At 30.9% G+C, this 22,168-nt stretch overlaps 1 protein-coding gene and 1 non-coding gene across 3 annotated transcripts; both read right to left on the reverse strand.

Moving 5' to 3' along the window:
* Positions 1 to 682: 682 nt before the first annotated feature.
* Positions 683 to 754, reverse strand: TRNAT-CGU (transfer RNA threonine (anticodon CGU)). The gene has a single exon. It is a non-coding gene; the product is annotated as a tRNA-Thr (tRNA).
* A 15,356-nt stretch (positions 755 to 16,110) lies between these two features.
* On the reverse strand, positions 16,111 to 22,168 carry LOC100805643 (protein LONGIFOLIA 2). Of its 2 annotated transcripts, none has more exons than XM_006581961.4 (5): positions 21,090 to 22,168; positions 20,467 to 20,537; positions 17,998 to 20,106; positions 17,743 to 17,893; positions 16,111 to 17,160 (listed from the first exon to the last, which is right to left on the reverse strand). In XM_006581961.4, exons 1-5 carry the CDS (start codon positions 21,244 to 21,246, stop codon positions 16,334 to 16,336), a joined length of 3,315 nt encoding a protein of 1,104 aa, XP_006582024.1. In that variant the 5' UTR covers positions 21,247 to 22,168; the 3' UTR covers positions 16,111 to 16,333. The 2 variants fall into 2 exon arrangements, with proteins under 2 accessions (XP_006582024.1, XP_006582025.1); XM_006581962.4 differs by having other exon boundaries at positions 21,102 to 22,135.

Genomic DNA, 22,168 nt, shown 5'->3' on the forward strand with positions numbered 1-22,168 from the left:
GCTTCAACACGTTTCAACTCAGCTCACTTCAACGTTTTTGTGTGAAAATGAAACGGAGGGGAAGGGGTTTTATAGGGAAGAGGGACGTGTCTGGGGCCCACCACTAGTGGTCGCGCCTGGTAGGCCACCACTTCCACCCCTGTCTCATCATCTTGCTAAGTCACGTCACGTGTCGCGTTCTGGTGGAACATGCCCCTTAGGTAAGAGTTTTGTAGTAAAATAACAGACCTCCTTGGTAAATAAAAATGAAGTAAAATGGACTCAATTTGATGATTTTGCCGTAGATTTTGTGATGAGATAGTTATTTTATTCTCCTCTCAAGTTCAAAAAGATATGAGATTCCAAAACGGAATATATTCATTATATCATTCGTAAAGAGTTTCTTTTTGTATTTTTTTTTTTACAATATTCATAACGTGTTAGGCTGTTTGTTTTACCGTTTCTATCCGTTGACATAAGTTCCAATACACCATTTTTATGAGAAACAAACTTCTTCGTGAACATAAGTTGGAAGTTTGTTCAATGGAAAAACACGTATAATGACCATACTAGGTTCAACGTTTGACCTGGTTGATTTATACGAAAGACATAAGTTTGAAGTTTGTTCAATGGACCCACCTGTTTGGTTCTTTTGTTAAACTAAAAGACATATAAAATTAGGAAATATGAAAATGAAAAATAAAGCCCCCGGCGAGGATCGAACTCGCGACCTTTCGCTTACGAAGCGAACGCACTACCACTATGCTACGGAGGCCAGTTTCTAACAATAATCTATTCATTTATTTTACCTATTCTGTCTAAAATTCTTAGTGAACACTATCACTGCTGTTTCCTTCTTTGATCTTTATTTTTCTATTCTATTCTATATCTATTCTCTATATAAAAAAATCCTTTTATTATTTATGTTACTCAATATTTTTTCTTTCTTCTTTTCCAGATTTTTTCTTTTTCCATTTTTTTCTTTTAGGTTATTTTCTTTTATTTTTTTATTTCTTCCTCTTTCTTTTTTATTTTACGTCTTTTTTATTGAAACTTGTATGGCTATTTGTGCGTAATAATTATATTTAGATTTTTTGAATTCAATACTAATTTATTTATTTATATTATGATGTTAAAATTTTGTATTAAAAATTAATTAAAATTTTGACTCTATGTTCAATAATTTCATATACAAAAAATTTGTTGATTAATCATTATACAATGATGTTAAATATTTTACATAAATATATAATAAAAATTAAAAAAATATTAAATATATATTTTTAGTAAAAAATAATTTTTAATTACTTCACCAATAATATCATAAATAAATTAAGTTAGTTTTAATTTTTTTATGAGAGATAACAAGTATTATTTATCAGAGACAATCTTCCTAAAGTTAAATAACACTATGATGAGCGGGTATTATTTAATATCTTCATATGCCAAAATTTTGGTGACTAATATTTATATAATAGTGTTAATTTTTTATATAAATATGTAGTAATTAATTTGCTAAATATATTTTCATTACTAAAAATATTTTCAAATTAATTTATTAATAATTTCATAAATTAAATTAGTTTTAATTATGGAAGAGACTACGAGTATTATTTACATGAGACAATCCCAACATTAATTTTTTTGACAAATACTTTTTTTGAGTATTTCACACAAATTTATATCTAATCTAAGATTATTTTTTTAACTTTTAACTTCTGTAAAATTATTTTTACTTATATATTATATAAAATGATTTTAACTAATTTCATCAATAAATATTTTGTTAAATAATATTTATGATATGAAGCTGAAATTGTATACTAGGCATTAATTTAAACCTATCAAGTTAGTATATTTATTATAAAATAATATTTTGACTCTAATTAATTATATCTAATTAGTTATCATATTTGTTACAAAATAATATTACTTTATTAACAACAATCATAATCGCTTGGTTTGAGACTTAATTAGCCTTAAGGCTTCTCACCTTCTTTTCAAGAATGTTAGCCTTAAAAGGCTTCTCTTCTCTATCCAAGAGTGTATTATGCAGGGGTCAAATAGAGGTCCTTAACCACAAAATCAACATGTGGTCAACTAAGCTTTACTCATTGGCTATCAAATAATTTTTTGACTCTGTTTAATAACTTCATATATGAAAATAATTGAATGTTTTTTATGATAAAATCCACATGTATCATTCATGGGAAACAACCTTGCTCAAGTCAAGTTCATTATGGTGACAAATCTATTTTTCTAGGTATTTTAAAAAATTACATACTTAAGATCAATACATTTTTTTTAATTTTAATCCTATAAAATCATTTTTACTTAGAAATCATATAAAATAATTTCATACTTATTTTTTTTTAATAATATTTATTTTATGATTTAAAATTGTTTATACTAACAATTAATTTCAATCTAATTGCTTAATATATTTATTACAAAAGTAATATTTTAACTCTATGTTTAATGACTGTAAATACAATATTTTTTTCGAATAAATAGTTGTATAATAATGTTAACTTTTTTACATAAATATATTATAGTAAATTTATTAAATGTATTTTCATCACAAAACAATTTTAAATAACTCCACTAAATATATTTTTAGTCGCTCAAATATAAGTCATATTTTTTTAGTCCTCCAAAATTGAAGTTGTTTTTTTAGTTCTTGAAATTCATAAAATAATCTTTTTAATCCTTTTGTAAAACGTGAATGAAACAATTTTTTTTTAGAAATTTTGACATTTTTTACTGTAAGAATTTTATTTTTTATTTTAAAGCACAAATTTTGGACGATTTTTAGCTAATATAATCTAGTCAATAAAAAAAACTGAAATAATTTTTAAAGATGTTAATAGGTTTTTAAATTTTTTACTAACAATTCTGAAGCCTACTTTAAAATATAAAGTAAAAACCAAATTTTGACGATAAAAAGTTATTATAAATCACAAATCTCTTATTCCATTTCTAGCTCAACAATACATGATTAAAAACAACATTTTGTGGAATTCAAAAAATTAAAAAATTAAAATTTAAAGAACTAAAAAACAAATGACTCAAATTCAAAGGACCAAACAATATATTTAAACGTATTTTCGATTACAAAAATTATTCACAAAGACAATCATATTCAAATCAAGTATCACCATTATAAACAATAAATCAACTTCACTGAGTATTTAACAAAACTTCATACGTAATACTCAACAATCTTTCTTCTTTTTATTTTTCAATCTGTAAAATCATTTAGTTAATCATTTAGTTAATGTATTTGTTGCAACTGCTTCAAAAAAGTACAAAATAATATTTTGACTCTAGTTTAATAATGTTAAATTTATATATATATATATATAAATTAAATGTATTAAATATATTTTTATTACAAAAAATTATTTTAAATTAATTCATCAATAATAATTTTAATTAAATATAGATATTTTTATATTAGAATCCGCATGTATTATTTCTGGGAGACAATTTCACTTGAATGAAGTATAGTCATTATAGGGGACACTAATTTTAACATGCTTTCGACAAAATATTGTTATAAATCCTTCACGAAAAAATTATTGAAATATTCAGACAAAAGTATTATTATTATTTTTAACTCAATACATTTTCTTTTGACGGGTCAAAAGTAATACTATAAAATTCTATAACAATTCATCTTAGTAATGAAATATAAATTATCTATTATAGAATAAAATAATAATGTATCAATATTCATTAACTTTTGCAAGATCTCTTTCAACCACGGGATCCATATTAAGGCCTTATTTAAAGAATTCGATCTAAATTCCAAAATCAACCTGTCGGTAAGTAATATTGGATTTCAAAAGTTTGCATTTAATTTCATTAAATATTAGACTTTAAATTATTTGAAACATTATTTAAAAACTATATATAAATATTATAAAATTAATAATTTTTTATTTTTAATATAGTTATAAAATAATTGAATTATTTTATCATTTCACATTTCAAAATTATAAAATCTATTTTAATTAAACATGAGTTAAATCCTTTCTAAAAAAATTAAACATAAATTTATCATCCAATTTTATAAATATTTTAAATGAAATAAGAAATATCTCTGAGATTATTTCTAAATATATTTTGTTACTTTTGCTGGTATTTTCTTATTAAAACTTTTAGAGATATTTGTTACTGTAAGACTAACTTTTTAAATATGTTTCAAGTTACTATTTTAATACAATTTATGCAACATTATCTAGGTCAATAATTCGTACTCTATCATTCTTATGTACATTCAAGTTTTTATTTTTTATTGTCGTAAGCAATAAATGTATATCTAATATTAATTTTTAAGGAAATTAACAAATTGTGATATACATAAATTATTTTTAAAAATATGTAAAAATCAAGACGACCCGTTCACACGGATAAATAACTACTTAAACCATAGAGATTTACAACTTTTCATGCCTATTAACTGGAAAACTAATCTCACAATTTTGAACACTCCATATTGCATAGAAAAATTATATCAACTATCCATATGTTTTCAAGGTTATAAACTTATAAAAAAATACTTTGTTATCAATTAATGATTATAGAACAAAATATTTTCTAATTCATTGTAGCATCATTCGCCATGTATTATTATCAGTCACATAAGAAAATTTTGGTATAGTATAAAAATTAAATATAAATTCTCTCTGTAATAGTTTCCACTCATATAAAGGTAGAACAACCTATAGAATAACCTTACACTATTGTATCAATCCTTGAACTATTATATGAATTCTTGAATTTATCAAATGATTTAATATGAAATGTTCATAATGTTAATCAATTAAAATATAAAAATGAATATAAAAAAGATCACCTGCTCTCTTTGTTTTTTTCTATAGCCATTAGAGAGATTTGAACATCACAATTACCTTATCCGTGACTAAAACAATATTTTGGTTTTTTTTTCTTACAGCACAACGCCACTTTTTTTTTATAGCACAGTACCACTTTTGTTGAATAGTAGTATTTCTCTATTTTAAATTTTCCCTATTATAATATTAATGTATCAAAAGAAATAACTAGTATTTAAATATTAGCAATGCACCTGATATGTGTTTATTCTATATAACTAAATTTTATACAAAACAAATAAACACTTTTGAATATATATATATATATATATATATATATATATATATATATATATATAATTAAAAAATATAATAAATAAATATTTTTAGACATATAAATTACTGATATTTTTTTCATGGAAAATATATTGAGTTCCTATACTTTCATAAAAATTGGATTTTGATCCTCAAAGTTTCATATCATCCTATTTAATCCTTGTATTTTACAAAAATCTTATCCTTAGTTCCTACTCACAAGAATTCTTTCAAACAACGTCAACTTTAATCTAACTTGACAAACAAAGTGCTTTTTTTAATTTATTTTTTTTTAAAAAAAAGTTCTTAATATAATGGAACCGTCACTAATCACTATCAAGGGTTTTTTTTTCTTTCCGTCGTCATTCTTTAACTGTTGTTGCAAATTTATTCTTACGTCTTCTTTTATATTTTTGTTTTTTTTCTTAAACGTTACTTCCATGAATTCGTACGGTAAATAGACAATATAAGAAATAACATCAACACCATATGTGAGAAGGTACTAAAATCATATTTATAAAATGAATTTTTTTTATTTATAAAATACAAAAATTAAATTAAATGATGAGATTATGGGGACTAAAAATAAAATTTCATGACAGTATAGGAACTAAAATCATATTTTTTTCATTTTTTATAATTAATTTATAATGTGACATAAGATTATTCTTAATTATTTATTATTTCTTTTTTAAACATATTAAAATTCAATTTAGAAATAAAAGGTTCAGAAAATTCTCCATATAAAATCTCATTCGAGATGACTATTCTGATATATACATAGAGAGAAAGAGGATATTGTATTATAGGAGATCACTATATATCTACTTTAGAAATTTCTTTTTTTTTTTTTTACTTTGAATCGTTTATCTATATATTGAAAAGTTATGAAATGAAGCCACCTTTACTAAAGCATGAGTAACCCCGTATTAACTTGTCTCCTTGTAAAACCAATGCTAAAATTCTGGTTACAAGACAGTAAAATCCAACATTCATAAATTGAAATGTTCAACTGTGAGAAATTAACATATATGCGTTATTTAATGACAAATACTAATAAATATTTTAAGGACATTGATTAAAAAACTAAAAATAAAAATATTTTTATTAAAAGATAAAAAATTATTTTGTAGATAATCTTTTATACATTTTCTTATCATTTTCACACTAAATACTTATTCTAAAGACATTAATTAGCAACCACCTTATTTATTTTATCTACTACTCCTATATTACCCATCTCAAAATGCACATTCTTCAATACTATTGAAGCAGCAAACTTCAACGCAAAATGCTTCTCCCCGATTACCTTCAGACACATGTTTATGAGTTTATTCATTCAGCTTTTGAAACCACATTACCATTATGATTCACTAGCTTTGAAACAATCTTGGAAGAACACATCAGCTCTGTGGATAAGAGAGCTCTTAGAAACTGCTTGTCCCTAATTAACATAATTAACTAATTTAAATTTATTTTAAAAATAATTTGTTTATTTATTAATATTAAATTTGTTTTTAATTATAATATATAATTTTAAATTTATCCTTATTTTTATTGGAAACTTATTCATTTTTTCTAATTTTTATAGGAGAGAGAAAAGAATAATTTAGGAAAATTTGTCAAAAAGTAATTAATACATAAGATAATTGAAATAAAATCTTATAAAAATAAATATTTTTTTAAAAAAATAAGTCTCATAAAGAGTTTATCCTATCTGCGTCTCCACATGCTCCAAAAAACCATTGCTCGCATGGGTTAAAGAACGAAATAAATCAAACATTAGCTGAGGAAAAGTTAGGGCACTATATGCAGCATTACAGCAAGTTCTCCTATTTTTGGCTTAAATCCAGGTGTTCCCATCAACCCATGTATATTAGCTGGACACGTGATAAAACTGTGACAAGAAATCTGATTAGCACAAAGGGCATACTTCTGAACAATCTACACCACGTGACTGCAGATTTAATGAGTCACTCCCTGCAAATATATTGAGAAGTTCTAGTATAACACATTCACTATCATTCTCATTCTCACACTCTTCTTTTTAAAATACATATAAATCCTAGCAATTTGAGAATGAGAACCTCCACGCTCTAGCTCCTTTGAAAATTCATAGTTTGAGGTTTCTTTCATGAACCTCCAAATATCCATCAATATTAGTTGTGGTCCTCCAAATATAATTTCATTGCATTTAGTTTCTTAAATTTTTTAAATTTTCCTTTCAAGTCTTTTCTCAAACTCTATTATTTTTTTCTGTTAAAAGTTTACCATGTTATCATCCTTGTCCTCCATTGTTAATCTTGATGTGGCATTCACGTCACAATTTTTGGAGGATCAAATTTAATATGGATTAATATTTGGAGGAAAAAAATCATATTTAATTCTACATTTTACTATGATATCTTTAGGATTTCATACTTTAACATATTCAATATCACCTTGTTAAAAAAAAATATTCTATATCACTCTGATCTTAACACTGTTCTTTAAATTCATATAAATCCTACCAACTTGAGAATGAGACGTCCCACCACACTTTCCTTTGAAATTTTTAGTTTGAGATTTCAGTTAATATATTTTACTAGAATTTATTAGAGAAATGTTGAAGACTTAAATATGAATTTAATCTAATAAATTGTATGTATGTGTTTCTTCAATTTTGATTTTGTAAGTTTTTATGTTAATGTTTAGTCCGGTAAGTTTGAGTTATTTTATTTTATTTTAATTTTGGTTTTTATAAGTTTTTTTTTCTTATTTTTTAATTCTTATAAGTTTGCATCTTTTTAATTTTTGTCTCTTTAAAACTCTATTTTCCCATCTTTAGTCCCTATTGAGTTATTTATTGATACATTAGAATCAATCAATTATTTAAGGATAAATTTCTTGAATCATTAAATAAATATAACACTACATGATAAATATTTGTTATTGGGCTTCTAATATAGATAGCCCATGAAAGGTTCTTTCAACTAGTGACTAGGGGTTTTTCTTTGTGCACCCATTAGAATTGTTGGTGCACCTAATAATTTTACTGAAGTGGTAAAAATGCCTTTCAGTAAAAAAATTTAAAAAGTTTTCTCCCTCAGCCTCCTCCTTTATCGTGCTTATGCTACTGTTCATCATCCTCGTCTACGATTTCAGAGCTTCACCATCATGCCGTGAATCCACGTCATCCATCCCTCCGTCGTCGTCATGTTGTCAGTGACAGCCCTGCTGTTGTCTCCACCATAAATGGTCATGCTCCCTACCCCTCTGTTTGTCTGATTGTGTTGTGGATTGGGAATTTCGTATGACGCATACGGATTGCCAATCTGTGTGAGTTATATGGATTATCCGTATAACTCATACGGATTGCTAATTCATATAACTTATACGGATTATCAATCCGTAAACTTTTATTTTTTAAAAGTTAAAATTTAAAGAAAAAATTATTGTTTTAATTTTTTTAAAATTATAAATATATTAATATTTTATTATAATAATTAATTTGTAATAAATAAACATTGTTGTATATTCTTTTGGTTTTTTAATGTAATTAATTATATTTGTTTTTTTTAAGTTGGTTTTTAATAAACAAGTAGTTTGTTTATTCAAAAAACAATGTATATATATTATTGTAATTTAATATTTTGTAAAAAATAGAAATAGTTTATTTATATTTGGTATTATCAAATATATTTATAAATTTACTATATATCATAAATTCCAAATTTTTATTAGTATATACTTCACAATTTAGTTTAAAAGGAAAAAGTAAATTTGTAAATTACAATTTCTTTATTGATATAGAGGTATATATATTATTACATTCTTAATATTAAATATTTATATAAATAGTGTTTTGAAGTATAAAATTAAAACTTTTTCATTAGTTAAATAAAAATTAAAGTTATTGTGATAGTAATTTGTTGAAAAATGAAATAGTGATTTCATAGAAATAAAAACCAAAGATATTTAAAAAATTAGTTATGTGAACTCTATCTATTTGAAAAATTATTTCTATATGCATTTATGAATATATAAAACTAATAAAAAAAGATATTTAGAAAATAAATAAGTTTTTATTTATGAATTATTAAATAGTAATTGATTGAAGTATTGTTTGAATGCTTACATAAATTGTTATGACTATTTCAATGTGCAGATTATGGTTAGAACCATATGTTTTGGTCGGGCTTTAGGCAGAGTTCTAGGAAAAGCCTTAGGGAGAGAAGTGACTTGTGATGCTGATGATGCCCCCAACGGCGAAGGCCCACAACATCTGCACGTAAGCAATGGGAAGTTACACCTATTGATGAGGATGTTCACCATGTGGATGATGCAGCTGATGAGGTCCATGAACAACATCAAGAAACAGCTTCTAATGATGTAGTTCCTGATGTCGAGGGTTTTCCAGGCGAGCCCCACGACACATCAGTTCTAACTGACTATGCTCATTATGTTGCAGTGACTGTTTGGAATGAATATGTATTTATATTTTTAAATAAATAATATTTTTGTAAGTATTTGTTATTATTGTTGAAATGATTTAAATTTTGATTTTCAGGAACGTCCTGAATTGAAGTTATACTCCCATGGAAGAAAGGTTGAGAAATTTGGTAGGCCTACTCTAGAGATTGAAATCTTAGTGGATGCCATAGGATTAAGTCCTTTGATCGCATGTTCATTGGACACTGGCGATTAGGGACTTATATTGACTTTTGCGGATAGGTGACATAAGGAAACAAGTAGTTTTCATCTTCTTGTAGGAAAGATGACTATCACCCTCGATGATGTGGCATCGTTGCTTCATCTGCCCATCATAGGTGCCTTCCATAGCTTCAAGCCTCTTCATATTTCCGAAGTCGTGTTGTTGTTAGTTGAATTGCTTAAAGTTAATAAAGCTGAAGCAAGAGCTAAAACAGTACAATGCCATGGGGCGTATGTTCGGCTATCGTGGTTGCGAGACATTTATCGTAGCAAATGTGATGCAACACAGTGGACTGTAGCGGCTCGAGCATAGTTGTTGTATCTGGTAGGTTGCACTCTCTTTTCTAACAAGAGTGCCACACATGTGCATGTGGTACTCTTGAACGCCTTTCGTGACCTCACCCAGAGTGGAAGCTACGCATAGGGAGCTGCCGCCCTAGTCCATATGTATGACAATTTGAATGATGCGTCTAAGAGCAATGTTAAGCAACTTGTAGGATATATCACACTTTTACAAGTAATTAGAAATTGAATTTAATTTTTTATTTCTATTATGTATTTTATGTTGACTATTGTTTTGAATTTTTTTTTGTTTTCATAATATGTGTAGTATTAGATCTACGAGCATTTTCCTTCTATTGCTTCGTGTATTGTTGCTGAAGATTTTGATGAGAGGAAATCGCGTGCCTACCGTTGGAAGTCTGGGAAGGCATTACCAGTATCGATGTATTGTAAGCATTTGGATAGATTGACGTTTGATGTTGTGTGTTGGATTCCGTATGGTGACCACCGTGCATTCAGAGAGTTCAAGCTTATTTCTTTATTTTTTGGAGTTATCAGATGGGGTCCATCTATTGTCATACACTGATCGAAGAGGGTTATAAGATAATTTGGGTATGTGTAGATCATTCCTCCACACCTTGTTGCGTCAACATTTTGCATATAAGATATTAATGATAGATGGATTTAGTTTTCTGAATACCTTGCATCGGTAGGTCAGATATGTGTTGCGCTTATACAATATGCAGCAGACTACATAAAGTGGTTCTACATGATTTCTCATCCCTTCATGAGTCCGGCACAGCCTAGGGATCCACCCAGACATCCACCTATCATGCGCGATGACACATTTATTGAACCAGATATTCCTTAGTACCCGGAGGCGGCAGCATCTATGGACCAAGTAGTTGCGGATGCACCTACTCATGTAAAGCAGTCTCGACATGCAGTGGTAAAATATATTTTTAACTTAATATGTTATTCAATTTTTTTTGAACATGCATTAAGTGTAAACCTTTTTCGTTGTTGTCAATGTCATAGGAGGCTTGCCAAGCAATAGGTAAAAGATTGGAATGGTTGCTCAACCTAAGGATAGTGACAGAAGGTACAGAAGCATACACTATCATGGAAGATTGCCTAAGGATCGCTAGAGGTGTGACTAAAGAATGCAATGTATATGTGTGATTGTGACGAAGGTGACGTATGGAATACGCATAAAGACCTTTAGAATTTATTAGGTTTTATATGATTTTTGTATGCAATATGATTAGACAATGTTTGTTATTTAATTTTATTTGAGAACTTTTTAATTTATTACGTAAATTAAACCATAAACCCTATATTAGTCATTAACACTAAACTTGAAGTTTTGAATTAAAAGTAAACCCTATGTTGTAACGCAACACTCAACCTTATATTAGTTACATAATAGTAAACCTTAAGTTGTGATGTAACACTAAACCCTAGGTTTTAAAACACCCAAAAACCCTAGTTAGTACCATACTAGTAAACCCTAACTTGTGATGTAACACTAAACCATTATTAGTTACATATCACTAAACCCCACATATTCAAGTAACAATAAACCCTAATAACACATCTAACATTAAGCCCTATGTATTATAGTAACCCTAAACAATTTGAAAGTTAAGTAAAATAGATAATTATATGAACGTCCAATGAAACATGTGTATAATATTGTATTACATGACAATTACATAAGTAACTAAATGTCCAATCTTCACTTAAATCAACATAGTTTGTTTTCAACATCAACAAATTTCTGTACGGCTGCATTCTACGAATATATGGTGTTGGTCAATGTTTTGTCTGAGGATGACAATGTGTAGATCATAACAAAGTTATTGGCTGTAAAGGACAATAGTCTCTTAGAAATACCTGTTACATATGGACATACACATTCAAACTATTATAACACAATTTAATACATAAATTAAAAAAAAAAGGATGATCATGCATTTACCTGAACAAAATGATTGTCATACACATAACTGATACATATCATGTGATGCACAAAATAATTTGTTGGTGGTTGACTTCTAAGAGGAAAAAATGTCATGCTTTGTTGGAGAGAAAGAGAAACAAGGATAACATTATACCTTGATGTAATCACATATCTCATGTCGGTTATATTCATCCATTTATCCATGGTAACCTGCAAGTAATAATTATAATTACATTTATTTAAACAAAATTTAATCCAACAAAATATAACAAAAATTATATACCACGGATAATCCATCAACAAGAAGGAACCGCTTTAATTCCTCAAATCTATCTATGTCACTAAGTAGGTTGATATACTTATCAGACCATTTAACAAGTTCTTTAAGCAAAAGGTTGCACACCAAAGATCATGAATCTTTACCCATACCTAATAAGATAGCAATTGCACAATATCCACAGTTACAGTCAATTTTGACATCAACAATATTTTCAATGGAATCATGAATGCATAGATGAAATTGATCCAACATCGGCATAGTCCTTCTTGGAATTGTTTGCTCAGATGATGATAAATTACGTTTGATTAAAAATTACTATTTTGCACAAAATGTAATATATCAACATACTCTCAGGAAGACGAATCACACTTTGTTGATCTTTGATGTTTGGTCATTGGTTTCTTCTAAGCACCTTTTGTTTTGACCTTTTCTAGAGGAGGACACATAGAGTTTAGATTAGGGTAGACAATTTTTTGAAGTTTATTCTTTAGAGTAACTTTGCCACAAACATCAAGTTCTTTAAACCTCTTGGATATGATTTTCATCTCTTCGGTTATGTTGAATTCGAGCTTAGATAACCCTTGGTCTAAAAAACTTAGCCTCCGCCAAAACATACACCCAAAGGTATACTACTGACAACATATCTAGCTAGCTCACATGCACAAGGAAGATCATGAGTAGTTCTCATTAGATATCCACAACGAGAACTGTTAATACCAACATAACTCACATGCTCATACTCAGTAGCAATTTGGTTTAAAGCATACTTTGATATCATGCCAAGTAATTTCTTGTATAAGGTAACTTTAAAAACATGTCCAACCACATATGTACTTGTCTCAAAATATGCTAGTGTGTTGTAGCGTGATCATTTTGTTCATTGCTTCCCAAATACTACATAGGTCTCCAAGACTATTTTGTAGTAGTCTTTTTAAGGTCCAATGAGCATATTCAACCCTGCATATGAAATACACACAAAAAAATAAACAAAGACAACTATTTTTATCCATTAAGTCCTAAACCCTAAGTAAAAAAAAGTTAACAATTTTCATACATGTTAGTTGTGTTTCCTAAGTACATCACTTTATTCGTCCAAGCTTTAACAAATCTTTCTATGTGGAAAATTATCCATGTTTGGTTGACATAGTCAATAAACATTTGTCATGGTGAACAAACAATTTCAAACTTCTTAAGGCACTCATCGAACTCTTCCTTAAAAGGACAATCAACTAAACTCCCCTAGGCTTCCATAACATAATCTCATACATTTTTTTGACCAACAAGGGATTTACACTTTGCCTTCACATTCTTATCAATGTGAAACCGACACAACAAGTTGGTACACTCAGGGAATACAATTTTCACTGCATTCATCAATGCTAGATCTCTGCCAGTAACAATAACTCTAGGGAGGGCATCACGTTTGAGAAATAGACCTCGAAATCATTCTAGGGTCCAAACAACATTATTTAGACGTTCTCCCTCCAAATAGGAAAAACCAGCAGAGAATGTTATCCATGTTAGTGTGACACTAACAAAGTCAAGTAACGAAAGTTTGTACCTGTTTGTTTTGTAGGTACTATCTATCAAAAATATCAAATTACAGGCATTGCATAGCTTCATTGCATCAGGATGACACCAAAAGATATCACGTACGACATCTTCATCCTTTAATCTATGCCAATGAATATACTGATCACGTTCAAGAAGCTTCATTAGTTGTTGCATTTCAATACAACTGCCTTTTATGGAAGAACGATATGCACTTCTTGCATTGTATATTTGCTTGATTGTTGTATAACTATTAGCATTGTACTCCTTCAACGTTAGCAAATATTTATTGGTTTCACCATTGACTTTGTCATATCAGTAATAATAATCTTTTCATCCTTAGTCAATCAACCAGCGTATTGATGTCAACTAATGACTTGACCAATTCATGATTGTGACTCTCACAAATTAACTTCATCATCCATCATTGACCTCCAACCACTGGTTTCCCACACAGCTTAAAGGGACACCCACATTTTCTACTACTAGTATCTGTTCTTACCAAATCTTTCTTCCTAGCCCTATACCAACCACTCTCTTCACAACTAATTACAACAAATGACGTCCTTCCTCTCATACCAGTATTTGTGTTTGATCTTATAATGACTACCACAAAACCAATTTCATAAACAACAACTCGAGCCCAATTCAAAACATCATCATGGGTAGCAAACACCTACAATGCAATCCAAACATCTTTAGTCTTCAAGAGACATTCATTAACTTTTAACAACAAAAAATCATATTAATACTTGAGAAGTATTGAAGGCATCAGAACAATCAACATGTTCTGATTTCACACCAGCTTCATCTTCATTTTGTTCATTCGTATCAACTTCTTCAGACATTATACTGTCATGCATCCACTGATCTTCGTCCATCTTAACAAAACATTCAAAAATTTCAATGACAAACAAACGACCCCTAACCACACCATACATATACTATCACACAATTTTTATTTTTTTTTTATTACATTTAATAATATATAACATTAAAATTGATAACCATATATATTAAAAAAACCAATAGCATCAAGTTTTTCTACTTAAAATTCATAACCATATAATACATAAAAATTAATGACCTAACCATATATATTAAAATAAATAATATTACTGAACTTAATTGTAATCCATCAAATTATAAGCACTAAAAACAACCAATTTTAAAGCACAAAGACTCAAATAACTTATAAGTCTAAATTATTTTACAAATAATACCAATTTCAAAATATAAAAACAAATACTTACAAATTAATTATCAAACTATACTTATTTAAAAATATTTAAAATAATAATACTAATTACATTTAAAATAAACAATAAAACAAATTTTAAAAAAAACTAAAAAAAATTATTTACGGATTAATAATCTGTAAGTTACTTACAGATTGACAATCCATAAGGTTCTTACGGTTTTTAAACTTAAGAACCTTATGGATTATCAATCTGTATGGTACTTACGGATTGCTAATCCATAAGTAACTTACGGATTATTAATCCGTATGTTATTTATGGATTATTAATCCGTATGTTACTTACATATTCATAATCCGTAAGTTTTAAACACAGAAAAAAAAAATATCAAAGACAGGTTGTAGCTTACCTCTACCGTTAACAACCACACCAACCACCACCACAACCACCATTTGCTGATGTTCCTCTGTAAGACTTTCACCTCGACCAAAGCAGACACAATGGACCTCTCCTCTCATGAGAATAAACGAACGCGATGAAACCAACAAAATGAATGAATGAATGACTCAACGTGAAAGAAAAAGCTAAAAGAAAGATGACACACGTATTTTTGGAATATCGTAATATTGTTGGTACACAAACAATATGTCTGGTGCACAAAGCAACACCCCTGACTAGGTAGTTGATACTTGGTACTCAATGGTGGGTCCCTATTCTTATCTAACCTGGCTATATAAGTTGCTTTATTAGATTGTTTAATGCATACACAAATTTGAAAAAAACCTAGTTATTAGACATATAATAGCTTCTCTCATTCTTTTCTATGAAATATAAACCATAAGATCAGAAAGATGGATGTAAGCATCCCTACTGGTACAAACATTCTATAGTGTACAATGAAAACATGTTGTATTATTATTGCATCATTATGTGGCATGGAATAGTAAGTTGTAACGCATTCATGGCATGTAACTCAATATGGGTGAATAGAGAAACTGAGAAACACAAAGATGTTTCACAACAGGAATTTTTAGTTTTTATGTATTGTTATGTATGCCACAAATCCATGGTAACTCAAATTTCTTTACACCTTAGCAAAAAAAAAAAAATTAATAATCAAAGCTCTAACAAGCAAACTTATATGCCTTGACACAAGAAATTTTTTTTATAAGCAAATGACAAGAAAATTTATATGGATCTAATATCAGTGAGAAAAAGGGAAGAATTGAACAAACTACTTTCCAAATAGCTTCCTGCGCCTAACCAATGACTTGACTCGCAAACCTGTTGATTCACCAATCACAACCTCATCTACCAAGTCCTTAAATATCAGTCTCTCAACATCCAAAACAACCCCAGGTAAGTAACCATGAAAATCTGTCCAACTTTCTGAGCCATGCAAAACATCTTCACACAGAATATTTTTCAGACCATCATCTTCCTCTTCTAAGGAGCATTCTGTCTTCTTGGCTTGAATCTTTTCAATCTCAAAGCATAGTTCTTTAAGAAGCTTTTGAGCACTCAAGGTTTTCTTGGTGAGTCTGTTACTGTTAGGTTGAATCCATGGCTCGGGGGAGGAGCTGAATTTTGCGCCAAGAATCTCATTCACAGAATCAAAGATGAGTTTCCTGTGAAATTTCTCTTTGTTCAGCTTCGAATTAGCGTCTTTTCCTGGGATGCTTTCTTCTTTTGAAAGCAGACTACTTGCCTTGGTCTGTTCCAAGACAAGGAATAGCTCGGGGTTAATGGGATGAACAGACGAGTGAAGTTGAAATGTCAGCAACTCGGAACTCAGATCTCTGAGTAAGAGACCTGAAGCTAATAATATTTCGGAGATGTATCTGTGGTCTGGATTTGTGTTTTCACACAGGGAAGCGATGTAATCGATTCTAGCTTCATCGTGACTGGAGTTCAGTCGTCGAAGCTTCTGAACAAGGTGATTTATGTTCTGTAATTTCTTGCGATTGATCTCTAGGGGTCCAGTGCTGTTAAATGAAAGGCTATCTTCAGGGTTCCACTGATCTTTAATCTCATTTTCTTTGGATTCTTGAGCATCCTCACCTGCAGAATTTGATTTTATAATTATATAGGTGAAAAAAATCACATACTTTTGGACAATCATATGATACATACAAGAAATATCTATCGGTCAAATCTTTGGGACGAATTTCAGGAAATGCAAATTAAGCATGGAAAAATGTACAAGGCCAACATAACAATTTCAATTATGTCTAATGCATGTGCTTGTTTTGTAGCTGGTACCAATACCATTCTTACATTTGACAGTGACTAACTCTTGACGCACATACACTTCAAATCACTTGAGGCTTGCTGAAAAACTAGTGATCCAATAGAAAGCAATATCATTTCTAGGAGACAAATCTTACATTTATTTTCATGCACAAGTGCCAATGCAAGCTTGATCACAACTTAGATTCGCAGATTGTTATCACTTGTCATTCCCTCATTAAGAACAATTTAAAAAGAAGAAGGATAAGAGTTCTCTTTATATACAAAATTGCAATGCATCAGGAAGATGAACTGACTGAAACAAGAACTTGTACTATGATTTTATTTAGTATAGTCCTCAGACATGATATGTATCTTATCTTTTTTTCTTTATTTAGAAGACTGAAACTATACCTTTTGAATCTTCAGATATCTGCTTTACTGGGGATGGCACATCATCTCTGTACACTGAGCCATCAAGAACTGAGATAGGACTAGGATGTTCCGGGGCATCTGTTGCAAGTTCTGCAACTGTCTCCTCCTCATCCAACCTTGGAGTTGATTTCTGGTACATTAAACAAAGGAATAAGCTATTTGCTAAAATTTAATATTTTATCATATTGAGCTAATCAGAAAGATTGATTATAAAGAGATAAAAATGACTCCTACTTTCTGCACTGTCTCTGAAATCAATCGCTTTGCAGCCTTCAAGGATGGGCTTCGGCTGTCATCAATTTCAACAGTTCGTAAACTACTTGTGACTTCCATATCCATCTTTGAGTTGACAGTTAAACTGTCTGATTGCAGAGAAACTCCATCCCCCTGGCAACTTAAACTCCTTGATTCATTGCTGATCTCACTCAGTTGCTCATCACCATGCGGTAAGTTGAGGGATTTGGGTCTTTGTCTTCCACCTGGTGAACCCAATTCCGTTGCCTTCTTACCAGATTGTCTTCTGGGTTTGTTTGAATCCGATGGTGGGGCAGGCGGACGAGACCGCTTCTCTAACTCCAACTTCTTCTGTTGCAATCTTGGGCTCACAGATCTTGAGTGCTTCACTGAACTTTGGCTATTTTCTTTTGGAAGTTGTTGAGGCCTGGATTGAGATTGTACAGGTCTTGTAGTCTTACTACTACTTGCTTTCTTATCAATGGAACTGGCAGAAGCATCCCGATGAATGTTTCTGGGAGACTGATCGTTTGCTACCCGAGTAGTAGATGTACCAGTTTTATTATTATCTACATATACACCACCAATCTGGTATTTCTGGGAACCAGAAAGGCCACCAATTGGAATGACTGAAGAAGCAGGAATCACAGTTTTCTCAACAAGTTTTGCCGGTTTCATTATCACTATTGGGGATTCAAAAGCCCTTGCTGAGTCAGATCCCTTGACTGTGGAAGATAGAAAATTGTTTCTCTGAGTGTTTTGTTGCCTTACTGACCTGGTATTCTGATTTTGATTGGTAGCTTTTGGTTCATAGTCACTTTGACTTCCAACAACATTTGGAGCTTGTTCTACTTTTCTGCTCTCTAATAGTCCCTTTTCTTGCATTGCCTCAAGTATCTGTTTTAATGCTCGAAGATCCCTTCCAGATTGTTTGAACTCAAGATCCTTCAATCTCTTCTCTATCTCACTATAAACAGAAGGAAAGGAATCCGGTGCTCTCGCTGGAGCTTTTATGCCCCTTAAATTAGGTTTCTGGGAGCTTTGATTTCCATCTTGCTGCTTCCATGGTGCTGGTTCAATGGGAACCCTTGAACTTGAGATGGGTTTCATAACCAGATCAGGATTCTTTCGCCTTGGGGAAGTTGGGTCTTTCAAAGAGATCTTTGGAGAATTAGAAAGTCGGAGTGGCCTCATGAGTCCATTTTTAGATGGTCTTCGAAATTGACCATTATCTTGAGCTGAGTAAGTTTCAGTTGAACTTGACTGAGCATCACCAGCCAAAGAGGAATCCGGTAAACCTTCCAAGCCCATTAATTTTGCCACAATACTAGGTGGACGACTTGGGGTCGCCGAAGGCTGTTGTAGGGTAGGAAATTTGTCATTTGAGGTGGAGGTGCCACTGTAAATGTTTCTTGAGTGGTGAGTGGCTTTTGAGTCAGTGCTGTAACTGTGCAATGAACCTTCCTTACTATCCAGTGAATGTCTAGGAAGCTCTTTTAGTTTTGGTGTGGATTTGATGGTCTCTCGTGATTCAAAAGATAAACGGCTTGTTTCTTTACCTTCATAAGGAAACCAAGGAGCATCCTTTGAGATGGAATTCCAGTGTCCATCTTTTGATTCATGTGATGATCTCGGAAGTTCTTTAGTTTCTACATAATACCAAGGTGCTTCTCTAAGTTTAGCAAGGACTCGGATGGACTCCTTTAGATCAATAGGCACACTTTGTTTCCCATCTATTCCAACTCTGTAAGATCCATCAACAGATTTGGACAACTGAATAGGTCGTGGTGAATCCCTGTGCTTTGCGGCATTAATGGCAGATTCCTCTTTGGCTGTAGTCTTCACTGACAGTCCACGGGCTTCCCTATACATTGAATCTTTCACCACATCCCTCAGGTCAAGGGAGTTATATCCAAAATGGGGAGAGGTGGTTGATTGGTTCATAGCTGCATCCCTTGAAGGAGTTTCAGGAAAAAGAATCCGGTCATATGTAGCCTCTGCTTCAGCCTTGCAGTCCAGAGAGGACACCGATGATGAACAAGAAGAGAACGATGCTCTTGATGATTCAGTAGAAATTCTTTGCCTTTCATTTACACCCTTGTCAGTATCCTGCAATGAATTCAATATGCTTCATAAGTCTAGTTTCTGTGCATTTTTTTAATACTGCATGATAGTTACAAAAACATGCATCAGCATTAGAAAGTATCTGTACATGAAATTTATCAAAAAATATAAAAGAATTCAGATGATTGTGCAGAAGGACCAAGGAGATGTTAAATCTTGAAAATGATTCTGAGGAATTAAAACATTCTCAAGTCAAATTCACTCATAAACGATGGATAATATACCATAGAATCAGTAAATGGATTTATGATATGGCAACAAGCAATCATGCTTCACTTTAAAGCGTAATTCAATCAATTTTAACTAAAGAAAAGTAGAAAACGAGGGAGAAAAGAAGGTTCTTACAGTTGCTGTTTGTCGATGGAGTATATTATCAGAATCTCTTTCCAAGCTGCCATCACTGAAGGGCGAATTACCTAAGGAAAACTTAAGCATTAGATGCAAGTTGGCAAATACTCAACTCTAATGAAACTGAAACATATGACCAAGAACCAACAATGGTGATGCAAATGACATGAACTGACCATTTCACAGAGAGGATCACCGTATACAACAACAAAAATGATTCAGATTGAACTTACAATAAAAAACAAGAAATGAAATCTCTTTAAATAGTTTCTCACAAGCATCTTATCCACACCTTATACTTTTATTGAATACAGAGAAAAATTGAAAAGAAAAAAAAAAGCAACACATCCTACCCCCCCCCCCCCCTCTCCTTTCCAAACTCTGAAGACCTTGAATAACCAGTCAGATGCTAATTAATAAAAAAAAATAAAAAGTAAACTATATCCAACTAACACTGATACAAGATTGGCAATTTGGCATCAATGTGATAAATCCATCAGTAATCAAAATCATCTCTAAAAGTCAACGGCTCAAATGTAAAATCATTTCAGAGATTGTCAAGGAGGAAAAATTAGAGACAGAAAACACAACTGAATTAGTAAAATTGAACATGTTCATACTATGGTGAATACCAGAAGGAAGCCTCTTCTGGCTGATGCGGCGAGCCGTGAGAACTTGGTGGCGATCAAAGAGTTGGAAAATCCCAGTCATGCATCCTATCTGCTTCTGCAGATCTGGGTTGTCATCTGCTAAAGAATGTAGGAGCTTTGCTGCCATATCAACCTTTTTCTTCTTCAATTAAACTAGACCCTTCAACCACCACAATCAATTACACCCTCTTCATAAAAGCTGTATGATTTATTTATTACTCTTAAATCTAATCACACAACACTGCAAAGTGCAAACCCCTTTTGAGAAAGGATTATAATGATTGATGATGCTACTACAAATAGAACAACACAGAATCCAGAACTTCACAATCGCACAGGGACCATCACCATCCTAAAACAAAATCCATTGTGCTCAAAAGAGAAACTAAATGAACCTCAACCTCCTCTATTTTCCTTCACCCTCAAACCTTAGTGCAGTACTAACCCTGATGATTATAAAAAAGAATGAAACAGTTCCCACAGTTCTGTAGTCTCAAATGGAGGGAAGCATTCAAAAAGATTTATGCTTTCCAAGTTGCAAGCAAACACTTTCTGGTAAAATTACAGAAAAAAAAACCCTCCAGCCAATTTCCTCAAATTCTACAGATTTGGGTCCTCACAACACAATCATGAAAGGTGAAAACTTTATCACGTAGAAACTTAAAGTCCCATTTTTTTTTGGTTGTCACAGCTTCTTCCCCAACCTCCTCAGCACTTGCAAAAGCCAAGGAAACTGCAAGTGAAAAGGGAGTCCCAGAAGCCTATAATTGTTAGTTTAGTTTCACAGAATGATACTAGATAGCACCTGGTATGATAACACTAACAGCCAGAGACAATGCAGATGGAGAGAGAGGGTAACCCAACACAACACCCTCTTACAGTGGACCCAAAATGAGCAGAGGAACAATGACTTAAGACACCAAAAATGAAACTAGTACGAATGTGTCTGTCTCGATAGAAGGAAAGACAGAGATAAGAGAAAACTGAAAAAGGGTCATTTTCTTTTTCTTGGGGGTATCATAAGAAATTAAGAATGTGCAATAACAATC

Source organism: Glycine max, chromosome 6 (genome assembly GCF_000004515.6).
Source record: "Glycine max cultivar Williams 82 chromosome 6, Glycine_max_v4.0, whole genome shotgun sequence".
Taxonomy (NCBI): domain Eukaryota; kingdom Viridiplantae; phylum Streptophyta; class Magnoliopsida; order Fabales; family Fabaceae; genus Glycine; species Glycine max.